This window comes from Hyla sarda, chromosome 8 (genome assembly GCF_029499605.1).
Source record: "Hyla sarda isolate aHylSar1 chromosome 8, aHylSar1.hap1, whole genome shotgun sequence".
NCBI lineage: Eukaryota > Metazoa > Chordata > Amphibia > Anura > Hylidae > Hyla > Hyla sarda.
The window spans coordinates 99,725,450-99,747,405 of NC_079196.1; the positions used below are offsets into that span (position 1 = coordinate 99,725,450).

A 21,956-nucleotide genomic window follows, 5' to 3' on the forward strand; every position below is an offset into this window, starting at 1 on the left:
CTCTGTATATATAAATGAACATTTGCTCTACGATTTTTATGCTCAGGAAAGGCACTGTGTTTGCTGATATGTTGCATCTATGACTTTGGTAGAATAAAACCTCAGCATCATTTCAATATCTGGGCCTCCACACAGGGCTTCCTACATGCTGATTGTGTTCCGGGGTGGAAGCTGGCTGACTCTTTCTCTACACTTATAAGATGGTTGTTATATACACTGTACTGTAGGGCTCAGTGTCCACACGTGTCGTAGAGTTGCCATCTATGGTCCACTTGTTCAAAGTTAAAGGAGTATTCCAGGAATTTATTTTTATTTGACTATGCTACAGGGGCTGTAAAGTTAGTGTAGTTCATAATATAGTGTCTGTACCTGTGTGTGACAGTTTTCTTACAATTCTTCTGTGATTTTCTCCCCACTATTTATTTTTAACAGTATACAAAATTACTGTTGTCTTGGATTTTTCCCAGCTTGCAATGTGGCCGAGACCTGACTCACTAGTCAGCTGATGACAGGGAGCCTGTCTGCTCGAATGGGTGGAGGGATCAATCTGCAACTAATGCAACAGCTGTAGGCACCCTGATTGAAAACCACAGGTCTTTTGTTTCAATGGGTGGGGTGGCTGATGTGTGGTAGAGAGGAAAATGGAATTGTGGGATTTGTAGTCAAAAAAAGAAAAGCCAAACAGGAAATACAAGTTCACAAACAGCTAGCCACAATGTTATGGTAATCTCATGACATAGCCATTTAGCCCCAAGACAAGCGCAGATCCTTCCTAAGCAGGTCCATTACTGTCTGCCAGGTACGTACTAAAATTACCTTATGGTGGAGAACCCCTTTAAGTTCAAGTGTAAGTAAGTTACAATGCACACTGAAAGTCTTTAGACCCTTTCATTTTTTCACATTTTGCATGCATTACATATGGTAAAATATTAAAATATTGCTACCATGGCCAGGAGTTGCTTCTGTTAAGGCGCTGCCAGATGGACCACACTGACTTATATTTGGATCAATAGTTTTAGAGTTCTATTTGATTGAATTTGCACTGGTGGCTGGTGATTTTGCGCTGGGTCTCAGCACCGTAACCCAGCTCCCTTTGAAACAAGCAAATGATTAATATTTTGCATGGATTTTTTTTTTTCAGTTATATTTTTGTACCGTATAACTGTAAACTTTTTAATGTACTGCAATGTGTGAATTCTCCTACATGTTTCTAGTACATATGTGACTAATATCTATGTAAATAACAGATAATTGCTGCATATATATATAGATAGATAGATAGATAGATAGATTATTTAATGCTGTAGTTTTCCCTGATATATCGCAGACTATACATCAAAAACTTGCTCCTGAAAAAAGAAGACTAGCAGCCACATCCCTTGTTGTTTCAGCTGCTGTGCACAAAATGGTCTTATCAGGCTGGCACTTACCAAAGTCAGCCAGTTTGAGCTCCCCTAGGTAGCTGATGAGAAGATTCTGCGGCTTTAGGTCCCGATGTAGGATGTGCTGGTGATGGATATAGGCCAGACCTCTAAGCAACTGGAACATGAAGAGCTACATGAGGAGATAACAAGTATAGATCAAAAAGAGATTCTCTTCACCTTGTACAGAATGACTTTTTTTGTATACAGTTCTGGTTAGAATCAGTAACACATCAGATTCCAGGCTTTTTTAATTTATTATATAGAAAGATTCCTTGATCAATGCAAGTGGTTTAAATGGAAATATATTTACTGTCACAATGAGAGAAACTCATGCAATCCTCATTCACAGGAACTACTATCTCCAGGACAAATATTTATTAGTAAAATATCAGAGCCTTTGGATTTTGGTAAAATCCCAGAGGCATTTGAGGCCGGTGTCAATTGGTGTGGGGCACGGTATTCTGTGTTCGCAGAAAGGTTAAGGTCAATGTTCTGGTTGCCTACAGTCTCTCCATGCCCAAGTGTGCGGTGCCTACAGCTGTATATGTTGAGGTGTTGGCTATTCTCACTTGTCAGAGACCTAATGAACACCAGCAGGCCATTTCAGAGGCAGAAGAAGCTTAGGCTAAGGGGCTGCGGGAACATGGGCTGAATTTATTACAATGGAAGTAATAAAAACATACTTTCATGAACTGCAAATTTTATAGAAGTTCTATTCATAGAGAATCCCATTAAATAACATTGCCTAATGAAAAAATTACTGAAGCCTGGTTTCTCCAAGCCATAGCCGACAGACAAATGGTACTGCATTCATTAAAGGGGCTTTGCAGAATTGAAAGCGTGCAAATCAGCTGTACATGGGTTATAAAGAGTAAATAGTGATTATAGATCATTTTTGATCTGCTTTCACGTGCCTAAATACTGATCTAATAATCGACGCTTGTTTATTCCCTGGACCAGGGCCAATTTTTGTTTTTACTTCTCGCCTTTTAATGGCCCATATGAGGGCTTGTTTTGTGTTGGACCAATTTGGCTCTTTAATGACATCATAAAACCATAAAATATGCAGTGAAACCAGAAAAAAGTGCTTATTTCAGATATAAATTGGGTGAAAATGGCAATTACTTTTTTCTGATATTTGGCAAAAAAAAAAAAACAGCAATTATGGAATTTGGATTTTTTTTTTCATATATGCCATTCACCATACAGGATCAAAAATGTTTTAGTGGTTTGGACAGTAGCGCACAATATAAACAAATATGTAAATTTTTTACAGTTACTGTAGGAACTTGAAGCGTACCCGTCAGATCCAACAAAATTTTTTTTTTAATTATATATCTCTCAGTACCTAATCCTGACCATGTACATCTAATTTTTATGTGTCTAGCACCTATTTATTTTTTTACACTTTTAATTTAGCTCCCTAGTCTGAATTCCTCTCAAAGGGAGGGGGCGTGGCCTCAATGTGCAGGTCTCCGCCCCCTCCCTCAGTATGCTGTCTGCTCACATCTCCCCTAGCTTTAGCAAAACTACAACTCCCAGCTTGTCCTCACTGACAGTAGCGGGACACAAGCTGACAGTGGGAGGATTTTTCCTCTAGCTGTGAGCCCTGCGCTCACAGCTGTCAATCATGGAAGTGTGTCCATGACATAGGTGATGACGCATGGACACAGCAGGAATAATATGTGTACAAGCAGGCGGGGGGGGGGGGGGTAAGTTGTTTGACTGGCTTTTTCGGTATGAAATACTGAAAATTTTCTAATGAAAGCAATTGCAAAACCTATCAAACATATCAAAAGTTTTTGTATCTGACAATGCCCATTCTAATGAGCATCAAAGTGATATCTAAGGGTCTAAGAAAAATAACTATCATGCATACTTCTCTTTTTTTTTTAAACCCACATGGTTAGATCATATTAACCCTTTAGAGTGGTAACAAGGTGGTTCTAGTGCTGTCACAGCCATTAAAGGCGTCTTCCAGGTATTTTTTTTTATTTGACTATGCTACAGGGGCTGTAAAGTTAGTTGTTCATAATCTAGTGTCTGTACCTGTGTGTGATGGTGGCCTCGCAAATCTTCAAAAATTTTTGCCCCAATATTTATTTTTAACAGCATACAAAATTACTCAGGTCTCAGGTTTTCCCAAGTTGCAGTGCGGCCAAGACATGACATCACTAGTCAGGTGTGCAAAGGGAGTCTGTCCTGCTTCAGTGGGTGGAGCAACCAGTGGGTGGGAGAGATCATTTTGCAACTAATTCTTTATAAATTTTAAAACAAAATTTGCAACAGCTGTAGGCACTCTGGTTAGAAAACACTAGTCTTTTGAATGGAATGCAGCTCATTTGTGTTTCAATGGGTGGGGTGGCTGATGTGTGGGAGGGAGGAAAGTGACCTCACACTTACAAGCAAGAAACTATGGCATATGTAGTTTGAGAGAACTTTAACAGGAAATACCCAGTTCACAGAAAGATAGACACAGCTTTATGGTAATCTCATTTAACCCAAAGACAAGCACAGATCCTTCCTAAGCATGTCTATCACTATCTGGCAGGTACGCACTAAAATCCCCTCATGGTGGAAAATTCCTTTAAAAGACGTCTCCATTAGCTAAGGCTGGGTTCACATATGTCCGGTGTCATGCACAGCCTATACTCACAGCAACTGATGCCCCAACTGGTGGCAAAAGTGTATCCATTGTTATCAATTGTGTTAGGATTTGGTGTTTATTACTGTGCATTCCAGACAGGCAAGATGTGTTCCCTTGTCTGGTGCCCATGCAGTGTATTCTACTGTCCACAGTCCAACATGAAATGCCAGATGAATGTGACCTGTCCCATTCAATTGAATGGAATCAGTTCTACAATTAGTTACTATACAATGTTTTTTCTACAGCGCCAGAGGGAAAGATCACTGAATGCTGGACATATATGTGAAGAGGGCCTAAGCTGTTTGCAAGTAGTAGACACATAGGTTGTACCTCCTTAGCAGCAGAACAGCATGGAAGAGGTTACACTAAGTACTGCACTACTACTGAAGACAAACCTCTAGACTTAATGAAGATGAAGATTCAATTTAATACAGAAGACAGGACTGTGCATAAAGCAGTAGCATAGCAAGGAAGGGATTACATTAAGCACTGAAACTGCTGCTGAGAGGGAAGCCTTGTTTTACTCAGTAGACAGTGCAGATCCTCTGCAGAATGGTCACAGCTTTCAGGAACACAGTCTTTCTATCCCTCTCTCCAGCAGAGTAGTAGCTAAGCTCACCTCCCAGTTCCTATGTTTTGTTTTGCTATGTTTGCTACTAGAGACAGAATTCCCCAAACAGGAAGTGGACAGCAGATTTCAGGGAAGAAAGACAATTTGTGTCCAAGACTTTAGAGCTGTTTTTCTGAGGTAAGGAGTCTTTTTGGCAAGAAGTGATTTACACAAATGTTAGGAATCACAGAGACTATCAAATGGAAGGAAGTTGTTTGAAACAACAGTGCCCATTTAAGTGTAACAGTGAAAAATATCATTGGTATTCCAAAGCATTATACTAGTGATCAAATGACTTCTCAAGTGCAATAAAAAGGTAAATGTAAGATCAATAGGGTGTTCAATAATGTTTTTTTTGTTTATTTCCACAAATAAGAAAATAAATAAGTATTATAGCTACTGTAATCCTGATGGTGTGTGTAATACATTTAACATATTACATACACCTCACCATATATGGCATGAAACACAATTGGAAAAATCGGTGCTGAAATCGCTATCTTTTCTTATTTCCTAAGTCCTTCTCAGAATAGTGCAGGGGTATGCGCTTGCACGTCACCGCTTCATTCAATCCTTATGGGAGCCCTAGGGATAGCTGAACGCTATACTTGGCTATCTTCAGCAGCTTCCATACAGAATGAATGGAATGGTGATATGCATGCACCTCCTGCTGCTCAATTGCGAAGGGAGACTCAGGTCCCCATTGCCAAGATTACGTGGGGTCAGAGCAGTTAGACCCCATGTGTTCAGATAATTATTCCCAATCCAAGGATAGAGGATGAATTGTAAATGTGGGACAACCCCTTTAATAAGAACCTGCCAGGCTATTGGTGCCTCACACCCTAGCCCCAGGACCTGAAAGGTGAGGATAACAGCATTCTGACACTGTTCTTCTCTGCTCTATGTGATGCCATGTAGAGTTATCAAAGTGAGTTTGAGTGCAAGTAACTGGTATCTAATCACAGGCAGTGGGCCCGGCTGCTCCAGCTCTCCTCCTACCAGTCAGACTTGACAGACAGCTTCTCCCTGCACTCAGGTTGCCAATCAAGCCTGAATGGCAGGAGGAGGGCGTGGAATTTCTCAATCAAACTTGTTTTTTTTAACTCTATCTTCAGATATTTATGACTGATACATTTTCATCAGTAATAAACAATATTTCTATTGCTCATTGCTTTGCTCATTTACACAGGGCAATAAGGGAGACTTACTGCATGATGTAGCCATTGTTGATATATACTTTACCTACACTATATCTGTAGTTTCGCAAATCCTCTGCATTTCAAGTCCTGCTGGTTAACATGAGTTGCTGAGCTGGTGCTGTTTATTTGCAGCAACAGCAGATACATTACTGATAAAGTCCCGGGCTAGTGCCTGCTGTTGTCGAATACAATAAATGCATCATGTAGGATCCCGCTTACTGCTAAGATTGCCTATACGTGTGTAAATAGTCTTCGGTTTAATAATTATGTTAGTAGTCGCTACTAGATGCATATGCAACTTTTCTGTTCAATTGTTATCAGTAGAATCAGCAAAGAAATACATAAATATTCACTGTATATCCTAATATTTGTATAACATTTTCTTCTGTGAATAGGATGAAGAAAAGACACAATTCGGATGTCAATCAGTTGATGCCAGAAGCACCTGAATGTACTGTAACTTTCAACAGATTCTCTGATAAAGAACTTACCCGAACATTGTAGGGCAAAAGTCCACCCGGGTGCTGTGCCATGTACTGTGACAGGTCTGTATGCTGCAGGGGAAAAAAAAGTAGTAGTCTTTAAAGCTGTAGACATCACATGATCAAAAGGGTGTGGAGGGAACTGATGATTCAAAAACGTAATATTCTGAATACTATCAATAGTCTCTGGCTCTTTCTTATATGAATGATATCCTTTTGCAGCTAGCACTTCTGCTGGAAGGCTATTCCAAGCATCCAAGACTTTTAGTAATTTTCAGTCCTACATGTTTTTCTTACAAAAAAAAAAAACTCAAGGTATAAGGCTTTTCCAACATTAATAAACTGTAACAAGTTGACTTTAGCCCGGAACGCACTTTAAACTAACTTAAACGCCAACCTAGAGAAGCTTCTCCTTTACATATGACTATGCATATGCGTAACTAAGCTATTGGGTTATTATCAATATTATATATTATCATTATCAACTAAAAAAAAGTTTTTAAAAAATAAACTGCTTTGTAATAAAAAATGGCAGGAGTTTTGCCACTGGCTCCTCAATGTCTTCGCTACTTTTGCTCATGTCTTTGATGTGCCTTAAAGGGGTATTCTGGTGCTCCAGCGTTCTGAAAATTTTATTCAGAACACTCAGAGCTGGAGACCGTGATTGTGATGTCATGGCCATACCCCTCGTTATGTCATGCCACGTCCCCTCCATTCATGTCTCCTCACCATCCCCCCGCCATCCATAGACATGAATGGAGGGGGTGTGGCCGTGACATCATGACCAATGCTGCAGGAACGCCAGGTGCTGCAGGAGATCGCGCAAGGGGGGGGGGGGGAGGGCAGAAGCTTTATGGGGCAGATTTATAAAATCCTGTGCAGAAAAAAAATGTACCAGTTGCCTATAGCAATCAAGAAGATTGCTTCTTTAACCCCTTAAGGACTGAGCCCTTTTTCACCTTAAGGACTGAGCCCTTTAAGGGGTAAAAGGAGAGAAATCCTGCAAAATTTGTAAACCCATTTTTCTCGAGTAAGGACATACCTCATATGTGGATGTCAAGTGCTCTGTGGGTGCACTGGAGGGCTCAGAAGGGAAGGAGCGACAATGGAATTTTGGAAAGCAAATTTTGCTGAAATGTCTCATTTAGGAAGCCCCTATGGTGCCAGAACAGCAAAAAAATAAAAACACATACAGTACAGTGAGCCTTAACACCCCACAAGTGTTTGACGACTTTTCGTTAAAGTAGGATGTGTAAATGAAAAAAAAAAATTTTTCACTAAAATGCATTTTTTCCCCCAACTTTTACATTTTTACAAGGGATAATAGGAGAAAATGCCCCCAAAATTTGTAACCCCATTTATTCTGAGTATGGAAATACCCCATATGTGGACGTCAAGTGCTCTGCTGTCGCACTACAATGCTCAGAAGAGAAGGAGCGCCATTGGGCTTTTGAGAGAGAATTTGTTTGGAATGGAAGTCGGGGGCCATGAGCATTTACAAAGCCCCCGTGGTGCCAGGACAGTGGACCCCCCCCCCCCACATGTGACCCCATTTTGGAAACATTTACACCCCACTGGCGTTTGACAGATCTTTGGAGCAGTGGGCTGTGCAAATGAAAAATTACATTTTCCATTTTCACGGACCACTGTTCCAAAAATCTGTCAGACACCTGTGATGCGTAAATGCTCACTGAACCTCTTATTACATTACATGAGGGGTGTAGTTTCCAAAAGGGGATCACATGTGTGGGGGGTCCATTGTTCTGGCACTATTTAGGGCTTTGTAAACACACATGGGCTATAATTCCGGACAAATTTTCTCTCCAAAAGCCCAATGGCGTGGGTATTTATTTTTTTGCGTTTATGTCAGAACCGCTGTAAAATCAGCCACCCCTGTGCAAATCACCAATTTAGGTCTCAAATGTACATAGTGCGCGCTCACTCCTGAGCCTTGTTGTGGGCCCGCAGAGCAATTTATGCCCACATATGGGGTATTTCTGTACTCAGGAGAAATTGTGTTACAAATTTTGGGGGTCTTTTCTTTAACAGGCTGGTGTAGATCTCAACTTTTCCTTTTCATAAGGGGTAAAAGGATAAAAAGCCCACAAACATTTGTAACTGTGGGTGGTCAAAACGGGAGAACCGAACTTTAATTCCCCTGCCCCCCATCTGCTATTGGTCGGTCACTTCTGACCGACCAATAGCAGGGATAGGAGGGGTGGCACAAGACACCCATGATCCCCCTTATTTTCTGGGTCACCAGGTCACCGGAGACCCGTATGATCCGGAATCGCCACAGATCGCCGGTCTGAATTGACCGGTGATTTGCGGCGATCGCTGACATGGGGGTCTCAGGACCCCCATGGGCGATATGCTGGGATGCCTGCTGAATGATTTCAGCAGGCATCCCAGTCTGGTCCACGACCGGCTAGCGGCAGGGACTGGAATTCCCACGGGCGTACCCATAAGCCCTCAGTCCTTAAGGACTCTAAAACGGGAGCGTATGGGTAATCCCCTCAGTCCTTAAGGGATTCATTTTTAAAAAGGCCTCTAAAAAAAAAGAAGAAATTTGATTGGTTGTTATGGGCAACTGCTCCACTTTTCCTCTGCTCAAACTTTGATAAATCCAAAACACCCATATTATAAATAGAAAGTTCCGTGAGGTATATTTGGTAAAAAGTAGTGCAGTACTTTTATATTAGAGTGTTATGCGCTCCTTCTTAACCCCTTAAGGACATAGGGCGTATCCATACGCCCCCGTTTCCAAATCCTTAAGGACCGAGGGCGTATGGATACGCCCTGAGCATTTCCGGCCCCCGCCGCTAGCCGGAGGGGAGCCGGGGCCGGATGCCTGCTGAAATCGTTCAGCAGGCATCCCGGCATATCGCCCAGGGGGGTCATTATGTCCCCCCATGTCGGCGATTGCCGCAGATCGCTGGACAATTCAGTTCAGCGATCTGCGGCGGATTCCGGGTCAATCGGGTCTCCAGTGACCCGATGACCCGGAATTACTGGCTGATCGGGGCCGTCAGAGACGGCCCCGAACAGCCAGAGCCAGCAGGGGTGAGGTGGCACTGGTGCCACCTCACGATCGCCCTGATTCGTCGACCAATCAGGGCGCCTGATGCGGGTGTCACTCCCGCAACCCGCTCCACCCCTCGGTGCTGGGGACCCCGATCCCCGGCGACCCTGTTGGGATCGTGGCCCCAGGAGCGACGGTGGCGGCGAGGGACTGACCTGTGCGGCGGCATCGTGGAGCAGCAGCAGGAGGTGAGTGACAGACTCCTGCTGTTGCTTAGCAACAGCTCCCAGCATGCAAAAAGGGCATGCTGGGAGCTGTAGTTATGCAACAGCAGGAGGCAGACCACCACAACTCCCAGCATGCCCTTATGGGCATGCTGGGACTTGTAGTTTTGCAACAGCTGGAGGCACATTCTTTCTATGGAAAAGTGTACCTTCAGCTGTTGTATAACTACAACTCCCAGCTTGCACAATCAGCTAAAGTGCATGCTGGGAGTTGTAGTGGTGCATCTGGTGGTTGCATAACTACAACTCCCAGCATGCCCGTTGGCTGTCGGTGACTGCTGAGAGTTGTAGTTTTGCAACAGCGGAAGGCACACTGAGTTAAGTAGCAAACCAGTGTGTCTCCAGCTGTTGCATAACTACAATCCCCAGCATCCCCAGCCAATGTAGTATGCCTCCGGCTGTTGCATAACTACAAGACCCAGCATGCCCTTCCGCTGTCTGTACATGCTGGGGGTTGTAGCTTTTGCAACAGCTGAAGGCACACTGGTTGCAAAACACTGAGTTTGTTACCAAACTCAGTGTTTCACAACCTGTGTGTCTCCAGCTGTTGCAAAACTACAACTCCCAGCATGCACTGATAGACCGTACATGCTGGGAGTTGTAGTTTTGCAACAGCTGGAGGTATTTCCCCCCCCCCCCCATGTGAACGTACAGGGTACACTCACATGGGCGGAGGATTACACTAAGTATCCGGCTGCAAGTTTGAGTTGCGGCAAATTTTCTGCCGCTGCTCAAACTGCCAGCGAGAAACTACTGTGAACCCTCCGCCCGTGCGACTGTAACCTAAAAACACTACACTACACTAACACACAATGAAATAAAAAGTAAAAAACACTACATATACACATACCCCTACACAGCCCCCCTCCCCAATAAAAATGAAAAACGTCTGGTACGCCACTGTTTCCAAAACGGAGCCTCCAGCGGTTGCAAAACTACAACTCCCAGCATCCACTGATAGACCGTACATTCTGGGAGTTGTAGTTTTGCAACAGCTGGATGTTTCCCCCCCCCCCCCCCCCAATGTGAACGTACGGGTACACTCACATGGACGGAGGATTACAGTAAGTATCCGGCTGCAAGTTTGAGCTGCGGCAAATTTTCTGCTGCAGCTCAAGCTGCCAGCGAGAAACTACTGTGAACCTCCGCCCGTGCGACTGTACCCTAAAAACACTACACTAACACAAAATAAAAAGTAAAAAACACTACATATACACATACCCCTACACAGCCCCCCTCCCCAATAAAAATGAAAAACGTCTGGTACGCCACTGTTTCCAGAATGGAGCCTCCAGCTGTTGCAAAACAACTACTCCCAGTATTGCCAGATAGCCACTGACTGTCTAGGCATGCTGGGAGTTTTACAACAGCTGGAGGCACCCTGTTTGGGAATCACTGGCGTAGAATACCCCTATGTCCACCCCTATGCAAGTCCCTAATTTAGGCCTCAAATGCACATGGCGTTCTCACTTTGGAGCCCTGTCGTATTTCAAGGCAACAGTTTAGGGTCACATATGGGATATCGCCGTACTCGGGAGAAATTGGGCTTCAAATTTGGGGGGGGGATTTTCTGCTATTACCCTTTTTAAAAATGTAAAATTTTTGGGCAAACAAGCATTTTAGGTAAAAAAAAAAATTTTTTTTTTACATATACAAAAGTCATGAAACACCTGTGGGGTATAAAGGTTCACTTAACCCCTTGTTACGTTCCCCGAGGGGTCTAGTTTTCAAAATGGTATGCCATGTGTTTTTTTTTTGCTGTCCTGGCACCATAGGGGCTTCCGAAATGTGGCATGCCCCCAGAGCAAAATTTGGTCCTTAAGGTGAAAAAGGGCTCGGTCCTTAAGGGGTTAAGGATTGTGTCACACATGGGCAGGGAAGAATAAAGCCCTGAACTTACCCGCCCCCAACTGTCCTGCCTACTTGCTTACCCGCCCTAGGCGACGGGTCCACAAGCACAGTGACAGTCCCTGCCTAAATAAGTGTAGGGAGTAAAACGTCAACAAAATTAACTTACAATACAGACGGAGGTATGAAACCACACACACTAACGGAAATAATAACAAAACAAACACTCAATATGTCACAGTCCACAAGCCGAGTCAGTACCAAGAGATAACAGAAAAGCCAAATTGCAGAAACAGAAGAGGAGTCAGAGAGTGGAGCCAATGGGTCAAATATGCCAAAAATACAATATACAATACAAACGCTCTTTCCCAGGCAATGCCTGGAAGAATACTGGAGGTTTAAATAGGGAGCAAAGCAGGTGAAAAGCCAGCAAGGTCAGCTGACCCTCCAGAGAACAGGGTGTTTTCACAGTAACCAGAATAACAAAAGGGCAGATTAACCATTTGGGTTCATACAGATTTCTTTATAATATCTGAAACAATTGTTCTCTCTTCTTTTCCATGGCGTTTTTAGTCCTGAAAAAAATGCTCCAAAAACTAATATTGTTTTTTCTTGTGCTTCATGTAGGGTTTTGATGAAGTTTTTGTAGTGTTATTACCCAAGAAAATTCTGTACATGCATTTTTTTTGTTGCAATTTTGTTACAAGCCATGTGATTATTTGATTATGTGATTTAAAGTCATGTAAAACATGGGAAAAGCACCATAAAACCACAACGTATAAACACATAGCACAAACAATTTTTTTTCTATTGGACAGGAAAAGCACAAAAAGATCTATTGGATAAAATGCCACAAACGGGGGGGGGGGGGGGGGGGGGGTATGCCACATAGAGAGAACGCTCTGTTTTAGAAAAATGGACACTCAGTTATAATGTTGTAGCTAGACAATATTGGCTTCAACAGGGTTTGTGAGACCATTGCCATGTCCCTCTACAAGGATTGTGCTGTGTTGTGCCTAGACAAAGTAAAAAAGGTCATGGCTGTGACCACAATGGTCAACAAAAATTTTATATATATATATATATTTTTTTTTAAACTTCATGTATATGTATATATATAATGTTAACATATGACATTTTTCTGCACATGATATTATTGTGTACCTAATTATACTAGTCATACAGTCAGCAAAAAACACCAAAAATCACTATACTGTAAAACACCAAAAAATAACTATACTGTAACTGACCAAATCCAGTATACCAAGACCAATGATAACAGTAATACCCATATACAATGGACACATAATACCACAACACCATGACCACTACTATTACACCACATAGTGACTGAATAGTACAGCAATACGGCTATTACTGCTAATGAATAAAATACACTATATAGAAACCAATACCCTATACTCCCCTTCCCATACACTGCCCATATAAAGGTAGAATCCAGCACTTTATCATCAGAGTCATTCATTTTCCCTTTTTTTCTCCATATGACCAGTCCCCAAGTCTGCTAAATATTTTAGGCTCCTTGCTCCAGCACCATCTTTACCTCTTTACAAACTAGGGATGCACCGATATATCGGCGCCGATACATATCGGCCGAAAATAGCTATTTCGGCAAAATGCCGAAACAACAAAAAATTTGCCGATAATGACCACCTCCCCTGCCCGCCCACAGCACAAGTTACAAACACTGCCAGTGGCAGAGGCACTCGTGGGGGGTGCAGGGGGGGCCGGCCGGGGGGGGGGGGGGTGCGCTCTCCGGGATAGGATTAGGAATACTTCTTTTTATGTGCCCGGGCCGGCTCCCGTGTGTGGCTGCAGGCGGGGGCCGGCCAGAGCATATAAAAACTAATACTGTGTACTAAAAACCAGGGGGCCTCCAGCTGTTGTGAAACTACAACTCCCAGCATGCCCGGACCGGCAAAGTCTGTCTGGGCATGCTGGGAGTTGTAGTTTCACAACAGCTGGAAGCCTCCTGGTTTTTAGTACACAGTATTAGTTTTTATATGCTCTAGTCGGCCCCCGCCTGCAGCCACACACGGGAGCCGGCCCGGGCACATAAAAAGAAGTATTCCTATCCCGGACATCCCTGTGTCCCGAAAAATCTTTTCGGGACATAAGGATGTCCGGCGGTCACTCACCATTCCCCGGCGTCCTCCTGCGATCCTCCCGCGATCCTCCTTTGGTCCCTCGCTTCTCCGCCTCTATGGTCGTACGCACGGGACGTCACTGACGTCCCGTGCGTACAACCATAGAGACGCAGGAGGACCGCAGGATCGTCACAGGAGAACGCACGCCGGCCGGGGCCTGGTAAGTGACCGCGTCATCTTCTTCAGTGTTCCGGTCACCGCTCCTTCGGTCCCGGCACCTACTGCTATGGTCCATAGACCATAGCAGTAGATGTGACCCCGGGCCGGAGGAGCGGTGACCGGATCACTGTGGGGGCAGCAGGACAGACATACAGCCTCCAGCCATACACTGTATATGGCTGGAAGCTGTATGTCTGTGGGGTGGGGGAACTGCTGACCTAATGTGGGGGGGAGCTTCCTACAAATGTGGGGGTAGCTGCCTAATATTGTGGGGGGGGAGCTGCCTAATATTGTTGGGGGGAGCTGCCTAATATTGTGTGGGAACTGCCTACTATTGTTGGGGGGAGCTGCCTACTATTGTGGGGGAAATGCTGACCTAATGTGGGGGAGCTGCCTACTATTGTGAGGAACCTGCCTACTATTGTGGGGGAACTGCTGACCTAATGTGGGGGGGAGCTGCCTACAAATGTGGGGGGACCTGCCTAATATTGGGGGGGGGAGCTGCCTAATATTGTTGGGGGGAGCTGCCTGATATTGTGGGGGGGGGAGCTGCCTAATATTGTGGGGGGAGCTGCCTAATATTGTTGGGGGGAGCTGCCTAATATTGTGGAGGGAGCTGCCTAATATTGTTGGGGGAAGCTGCCTAATATTGTTGGGGGGAGCTGCCTGATATTGTGGGGGGGAGCTGCCTACAAATGTGGGGGGAGCTGCCTAATATTGTGGGGGAACTGCCTACTATTTTGGGGAACCTGCCTACTATTGTGGGGGAACTGCTGACCTAATGTGGGGGGGAGCGGCCTACAAATGTGGGGGGAGCTGCCTAATATTGTTGGGGGGAGCTGCCTAATATTGTGTGGGAACTGCCTACTATTGTTGGGGGGAGCTGCCTACTATTGTGGGGGAAATGCTGACCTAATGTGGGGGAGCTGCCTACTATTGTGAGGAACCTGCCTACTATTGTGGGGGAACTGCTGACCTAATGTGGGGGGGAGCTGCCTAAAAATGTGGGGGGAGCTGCCTAATATTGTTGGGGGGAGCTGCCTAATATTGTGTGAGAACTGCCTACTATTGTTGGGGGGAGCTGCCTACTATTGTGGGGAACCTGCCTACTATTGTGGGGGAAATGCTGACCTAATTTGGGAACCTGCCTACTATTGTGGGGGAAATGCTGACCTAATTTGGGAACCTGCCTACTGTTGTGGGGGAGCTGCCTACTGTTGTGGGGGAGCTGCCTACTATTGTGGGGGAGCTGCCTACTATTGTTGGGGAGCTGCCTACTATTGTTGGGGAGCTGCCTACTATTGTGGGGGAGCTGCCTACTATTGTGGGGGAGCTGCCTACTATTGTTGGGGAGCTGCCTACTATTGTGGGGGAGCTGCCTACTATTGTGGGGGAGCTGCCTACTAATGTGGGGGAACTCCCGACCTAATGTGGGGGAGCTGGCAATCTAATGTGGGGGAATCTAATCTAATGAGCGGAGCGCTGCATTTTACCAGAAGACGGGGAGAAGTCATTTTCGGTATCGGTTTCGGCCGGACATTTTTTTTAATTTCGGTTTCGTTTCGGTTCTGAAATTTCCATTTCGGTGCACCTCTAATACAAACTCTCCATCAGTATTAGGCTAAGTTTCCACTTGGTTTTTTTCTGACAGTTTTTGGAAAACTGTCACTGCAGTTTTTGAGCCAAAGTCAAAAGTGATCCATAAGGGAGGAGAAGTGTAAGTACTTCTTTTATATGTCCTATTCCTTTTGAATGCACTTCTGGCTTCGGCTCAAATACTGCAGCATCAGTTTTCCAAAAACTGCCAGAATAAAAACCAAGTGGAAGCTTAGCCATACAATGCCCGTATAGTAGTTAGGCTCCTCACATTGCCCCATATAGTAATTAGGCCCCTCATACTGCCCAATATAGTTGCTAGGCTTCTCACACTGCCCCATTTATTAGTTAGGCCCCTTACAGTGCCCCATTTAGTAGTTATGCCTCTCACACTGAACCATATACAGTGGGGCAAAAAAGTATTTGGACAACCACCAATTGTGCATGTTCTCCCACTTAAATTTTCATTATGGGTATACCTCAAGTATGAAAGACATAATGAGAAAAAAATCCATAAAATCGCATTGTCTGATTTTTAAAGAATTTATTTGCAAATTATGGTGGAAAATACTGTATTTAGTCAATGACAAAAGTTCATCTTAATACTTTGTTATATACCCTTTGTTGGCAATGAAAGAGGTCAAACATTTTCTGTAATTCTTCACAAGGTTTTCACACACTGTTGTTGGTATTTTGGCCCATTCCTCCTTAGGCCACTCCAGGACCTTGAAATGCTTCTTACAAAGCCACTTCTTCGTTGCCCAGGTGGTGTGTTTGGGATCATTGTCATGCTAAAAGACCCAGCCACGTTTCATATTCAATGCCCTTGCTGATGGAAGGAGGTTTTCACTCAAAATCTCATGATACATGGCCCCATTCATTCTTTCCTTTACACGGACCAGTCGTCCTGGTCCCTTAGCAGAAAAACAGCCCCAAAGCATGATGCTTCCACCCCCATGCTTCACAGTAGGTATGGCGTTTTTTGGATGCAACTCAGTAGGTACTGCATTCTTTCTCCTCCAAACACAAGTTGAGTTTTTACCGAAAAGTTCTACTTTGGTTTCATCTGACCATTTGACATTCTCCCAATATTCTTCTGGATCATCCAAATGCTCTTGCAAACTTCAGAAGGGCCTGGGCATGTACTGGCTTAAGCAGGGGGACATGTCTGACACATTGAGTCCCTGGCAGCATAGTGTGTTACTGATGGTAGCCTTTGTTGCTTTGGTCCCAGCTCTCTGCAGGTCATTCACTAGGTCCACCCATGTGGTTCTGGGATATTTGCTCCCTGTTCTTGTGATCATTTCTCACCACGGGATGAGATCTTGCGTGGAGCCCCAGATCGAGGGAGATTATCAGTGGTCTTGTACGTCTTCCATTTTCTAATAATTGCCCCCACAGTTGATTTCTTCACACCAAGCTGCTTGCCTATTGCAGATTCAATCTTCCCAGCCTGCTGCAGGTCTACAATTTTGTTTCTGGTGTCCTTCCATAGCTCTTTGGTCTTGGCCATAGTGGAGTTTGGAGTGTGACTGTTTGAGGTCGTGGACAGGTGTCTTTTATACTGATAAGTTCAAACAGGTGTCATTAATACAGGTAACGAGTGGAGGACAGAGGAGACTCTTAAAGAAGTTACAGGTCTGTGAGAGCCAGAAATCTTGCTTGCTTGTAGGTGACCAAATACTTATTTTCCACCATAATTTGCAAATAAATTCTTTAAAAATCAGACAATGTTTTTTTTTTTCTCATTATGTCTCTCATAGTTGAGGTATACCTATGAAGAAAATTACCGACCTCTTATCTTTTTAAGTGGGAGAACTTGCACAATTGGTGGCTGACTAAATATTTTTTTGCCCCACTGTAGTAGTTATGCCCTACACACTGCCCCTATATAGTAGTTAGGGGACCCACACTGTCCCCATATAGTAGTTAGGCACCACAATGCCCCCTATATAGTGTATAGTCACCTGCCTCCCACACACACACACACAAACTCCTTGATTGTATTGGTTAGCCCCACACACACTTCCCCCCATGGAAAAAAATACATTATACTTGTGTTGCAGATTTTGTGCAGCTCTACAGTGTCTCTGCAAGAAAGTCCACAACCCTGCACTTATTGTGTATTTTATGTCCCCAGGTCATGGGGGGAATCTGAAATAAATCATACATAACACATAAATTAACATGCTGGGGATTTTAAAGTTCCACTGTATCTCAATTTCCGCATACATTTTCAGCAGATTTCTTCAGTGCCATATGGATGAAATGTTTTTAAACATTATCCATTTACTGCTACCATCTGCATCCACACAAAACTGCCTCCCATTTGGTATTACAAAACATTTCCACCCATATAGGTAAAGGAAAGGGCCCAGTTTACTGGGCTGACATTGTTATTTTCAAATTGTTCCTATATATACTCACTGACAAAAAATGCACCCATGTCAGATTGTTGCAAAATCTGGCATGTAGTTATGTCTCAGGCAGATATGTAAATGATTACAGGTGTGGCCTTATTAGAAACTGGGTCTTGCCGAAAGAGGATGTAAAAGTTCTTCCCCTGCTGCTCTACACAAAGGCTCTCTGAGGCAATTTTGGTAGTGTGTCCCTTGGTGAGAGATCATTGACTGCTAGACAATACAATACACTGAAAGAAATTTTGCCCAGTTGATAGACTTATACAGATAGTAGTAGTAGGCTAATAGTTTTAATGAATGGCCTGCCACCTAGACCATTCTGACTAAGCTGTTAGGAGGTGTTGGGAGCAGTGGTTACATGAGAGCACGCACATATAGAAGCAAAAAAGGCTCCAGACCGCCCAAACTGACCACTAATAGAGAGAGGTTGATCCACTAAGCACAGGCAACTAACAAAGTTTACTTGTCCCCCATCCAGACACAGGTGGCCTCTATATTACCCGTCGCTGTCTCTGTCCGGACCCTTCAGGTGCTTAGAAAAAGAAAATTTGGCTTCATGGCGCCCATTGACAGCCAACCACCATCTCCTTGACAGCCAACCTGGACCCTTAGGGACTGGAAATATATTGTCATTAGCGAGAAATCCAGGTTATGTTTGGGATCTGACAATGGCCAGATTCAAGTATGGAGGCCTCATGGTGAACACTTCAATCCTGCCTTTGTTGTAGAGCTACACACTGCCCCAACTGCTGGTGTGCTAATCTTGGGATCCATCGCATATGAAAGTTGGTCACCCCTAGTATTGATATTAAGGACACTGACAGTTCACTGATATGTGCAGGCCACATGTGTAGTCTTTCATGGCAGGGCTTCCATCTGGCATTTTTCTCTAATATCAGAATATATCAAATATCATCATTACATTAACACATTACATTAATATTAAGTTTCTTACGATTCCAACTCCTTCTTGCTTCATTATTTGTTTTTGCAATGACCATACAATTAGTAAGGTATAATTAACAGGTAAACTCTATATATATATATATAACACTTGCATAGTCACTTACCACATACTCAAATACAAAAGTCAGTGTCTCCCTGGTTTGAATGATGTCATGCAGAAGAACAATGTTTGCATGCTTCAGGCCCTTCAAGAGAGATGCTGAACACAAACAAAAATATAAGCTGCATTTCAGTAAAGGGTTGTCTTAATACAATACTGGATTCACAATGGGTTTTCATTTTTATTTTTTTGCTTTAAATGGCTATGGCATCCGTAAGATAACATTATATAAAGTAGGGTCATTTGAAATCATCTGGGTCCAACATCCATGTATCAGTTGTCCCCATACACATACATCATTTCTGGATGATGTATCTCCATCCCAATTTTTGTTTTCTTTATTGATGATGTATTCATGTACACTCCCCTTGTAATTATAATACTTCAATAAGACATTGTGTATTAGACACTTTTAAGAGCTGTATACATTCCCTACTATATGTTTCCGGCTTCCCCTTTCAAGTGCGCATGAGCCAGGACCCTCTGACTGGCACCATTCCAGGTCTGTATCTATTGGTCATGTGACAGCGAGCATGGCGTGCATACGCTGCTAATGCCAGTAATTTCATACATGTGACTTATCTGCCAATAGTATGTTTATTGGAAATTAATATTTTAGCTGGAGTTTGTTAGGAGGGTGCACTGCCACCCCCAGATGAAGATTGTGAAAAAAACGGTGGAGGGGTCATCCCAGACTCCCTGCCACACTATTGGGATCTATTAAGCTGGTGACTTAAACAATGCATTACATCAAAGGAGATATATCACGCTGAAAATCTTAGCCCCTCCATATATCTCTATGGGAGAGCCGTTTGGCTATCTTCAGCTCTGCCATAGAGGTATATGGAGGGGGGTGTCAGCCGCTGCTTCCTGCAGGGGTCATGACGCTCTGTTCCCCGGATAGGGGAATTTTTCAGTGTGATACTTCTCCTTTTAATGCATTTGGTCCTTTGGGCAAAGTGTTATGTGTTCTCCATTTGGTTTCCATTAGCTACCATTGCACATTGTTTTGTACAGTGATCCCTCAACTTACAATGGCCTCAACATACAATAGTTTCAACACACAATGGTCTATTCTGGACCATTGTAAGTTGAAACCAGACTCAACATACAATGCTACAGACAGTCCAGATCTGTGAAACGTGTCAATGGCTGGAAGAACCGACCAATCAGAATTGATATTCCCTGGTAAAAACCCCTGTATTACTGAAGTGCATGCACTGACTGGTGTGTGGTAGCACCCCCTACAGTACAGGGAGGGTTTACATGTTCTGTATTCTTTACCTGTGCCAGGGTTAACTGCTCCTTTGGACACCAGGTGAGGGCGACTCCATGTTACTTTTTTGGGACACTGTACTGTACAGGACCCCGAAGAAGCTCCTGTCCTCTACATAGACAAGTATTTTCCCAAGCAGGGTACTCCCAGCTGTTGCAAAACTACAACTCCCAGCATGCCCGGACAGCCTTTGGCTGTCCGGGCATGCTGGGAGTTGTAGTTTTGCAACAGCTGGAGGCTCTCTGCTTGGGAAACACTGACATAGACAGTGATTTACAGCTCCAAGCAGATCTTTCTTACTTTTATATGTAAGGATTTGCTTTATCTGTATTTCTTATCTACTTATTTTTCTTTAATCCTCACTTTTTCCAATTTTTTGGATGACATTTTGGTGGCTTCAGAACCAATTACCAGTTTTCCATAGAGTTCTGGTCTCAACATACAATGGTTTCAACATACAATGGCCATCCTGGAACCGATTAATATTGGAACTTGAGGGACCACTGTATTGTGTTCAGGACATTTGGGCTATTGTTGTGATATATATTTTGTTTACTATACATCTTAATTTTTTTAAGGTGCATACATGGTTATGCCTTTACTGTTTAATATACACTAGATCACATTGCATTTTACACTTTGCCGTTCGATATCATTGTCTGACTAGCATTGCAGCGCTTTGAGCAGCCCGCTGTGCATAACTTCTATACTTTAGTAATATCTTTCTTATTATATATTGCTTTTATATTTTTGCTTTGCATCACAGTGACCATACTTGCTACATTAGAGCTGTATGTACACATTATTTTGCGTTGACTTTTATATATATATAACGGTGGGGATTCTGGGATGCCATCATTTTGTCCCACTGATGGCATGAACTCTCCCCTTTTTTAATGTGTCTTACTATATATTTTTGGGACTAATACAAACATTTTTTTTTTTAAATAAAAATATCAGTGACTTCTTTGATTTGGTTTCTTTAGTTGGTGTATATTGCAACATGGAGGTCCCATTATGACACCATTTGAGATATTTGGTGGTTTATATTGTGCAATTTTGCATTAGTTTATGGTTACTTGTTTTGTTATTTTGCGGTTTCACCCCTTGGTCCATGCTTGTTTTTGTGATTCATTTGAAACCGTGTAGATTATATAATAAAGACAATGGAATCATCATGTCTGCTGCATGTAAGCATTACCTTCTCGGATAGCAGTAAATGGTACACCTTCTTCAGCCTTCATGCTGATGACTTTCAAAGCCACTAGTTGTCCATTAATCCTGGAGAAAAATCAGACATATCTGCTGTATATGAGTGTCAAATGGGTTTATCTAATAAAGATGAGCAACGACTAGTTCTTGAATTGCAATAGTCTACTGGACGTTTGTTTGAGAGTAAACATACTATAGAATTACTGTTCTACTTTTAGTCTCTAGGTGGCAGCATTACAACACTTGCTCATAATGGTTATTCTGTTCCTGTTGTGATCAAAGTCTGGGAGAGTCATAGCAGCTGGGTAGCTACAGGTTGCTACTTTTATGTTAAATAATATGTAAAGCCCATTAACTTAATGTAGATGTTATAATATAGAAAGTGTTCTACAGAACTCTACACAATTATATGATTTGTCCAGTCAGTGCTATACAACCAATAATATTGTCTTACAGAGCAAAATCTTGATGTACTGTAAACATAAAAAGTGGTATATTTGACAATATTAGCCAAATTTAAAGGGTACCTCCCATCAAATAAAC

General features: G+C 43.2%; 1 protein-coding gene across 5 annotated transcripts in view; it reads right to left on the reverse strand.

Moving 5' to 3' along the window:
- Positions 1 to 21,956, reverse strand: part of CDK15 (cyclin dependent kinase 15) — a 305,671-nt gene that overhangs the window by 213,595 nt on the left and 70,120 nt on the right. For all 5 annotated transcript variants that reach the window (XM_056536951.1, XM_056536949.1, XM_056536950.1 and 2 more), the window contains 4 exons: positions 21,403 to 21,482; positions 18,930 to 19,024; positions 6,372 to 6,434; positions 1,431 to 1,554 (listed from right to left, as the gene is read on the reverse strand). In XM_056536951.1, the coding sequence (XP_056392926.1) occupies positions 1,431 to 1,554; positions 6,372 to 6,434; positions 18,930 to 19,024; positions 21,403 to 21,482 (362 nt within the window). The remainder of the gene's footprint in view (positions 1 to 1,430; positions 1,555 to 6,371; positions 6,435 to 18,929; positions 19,025 to 21,402; positions 21,483 to 21,956) is intronic.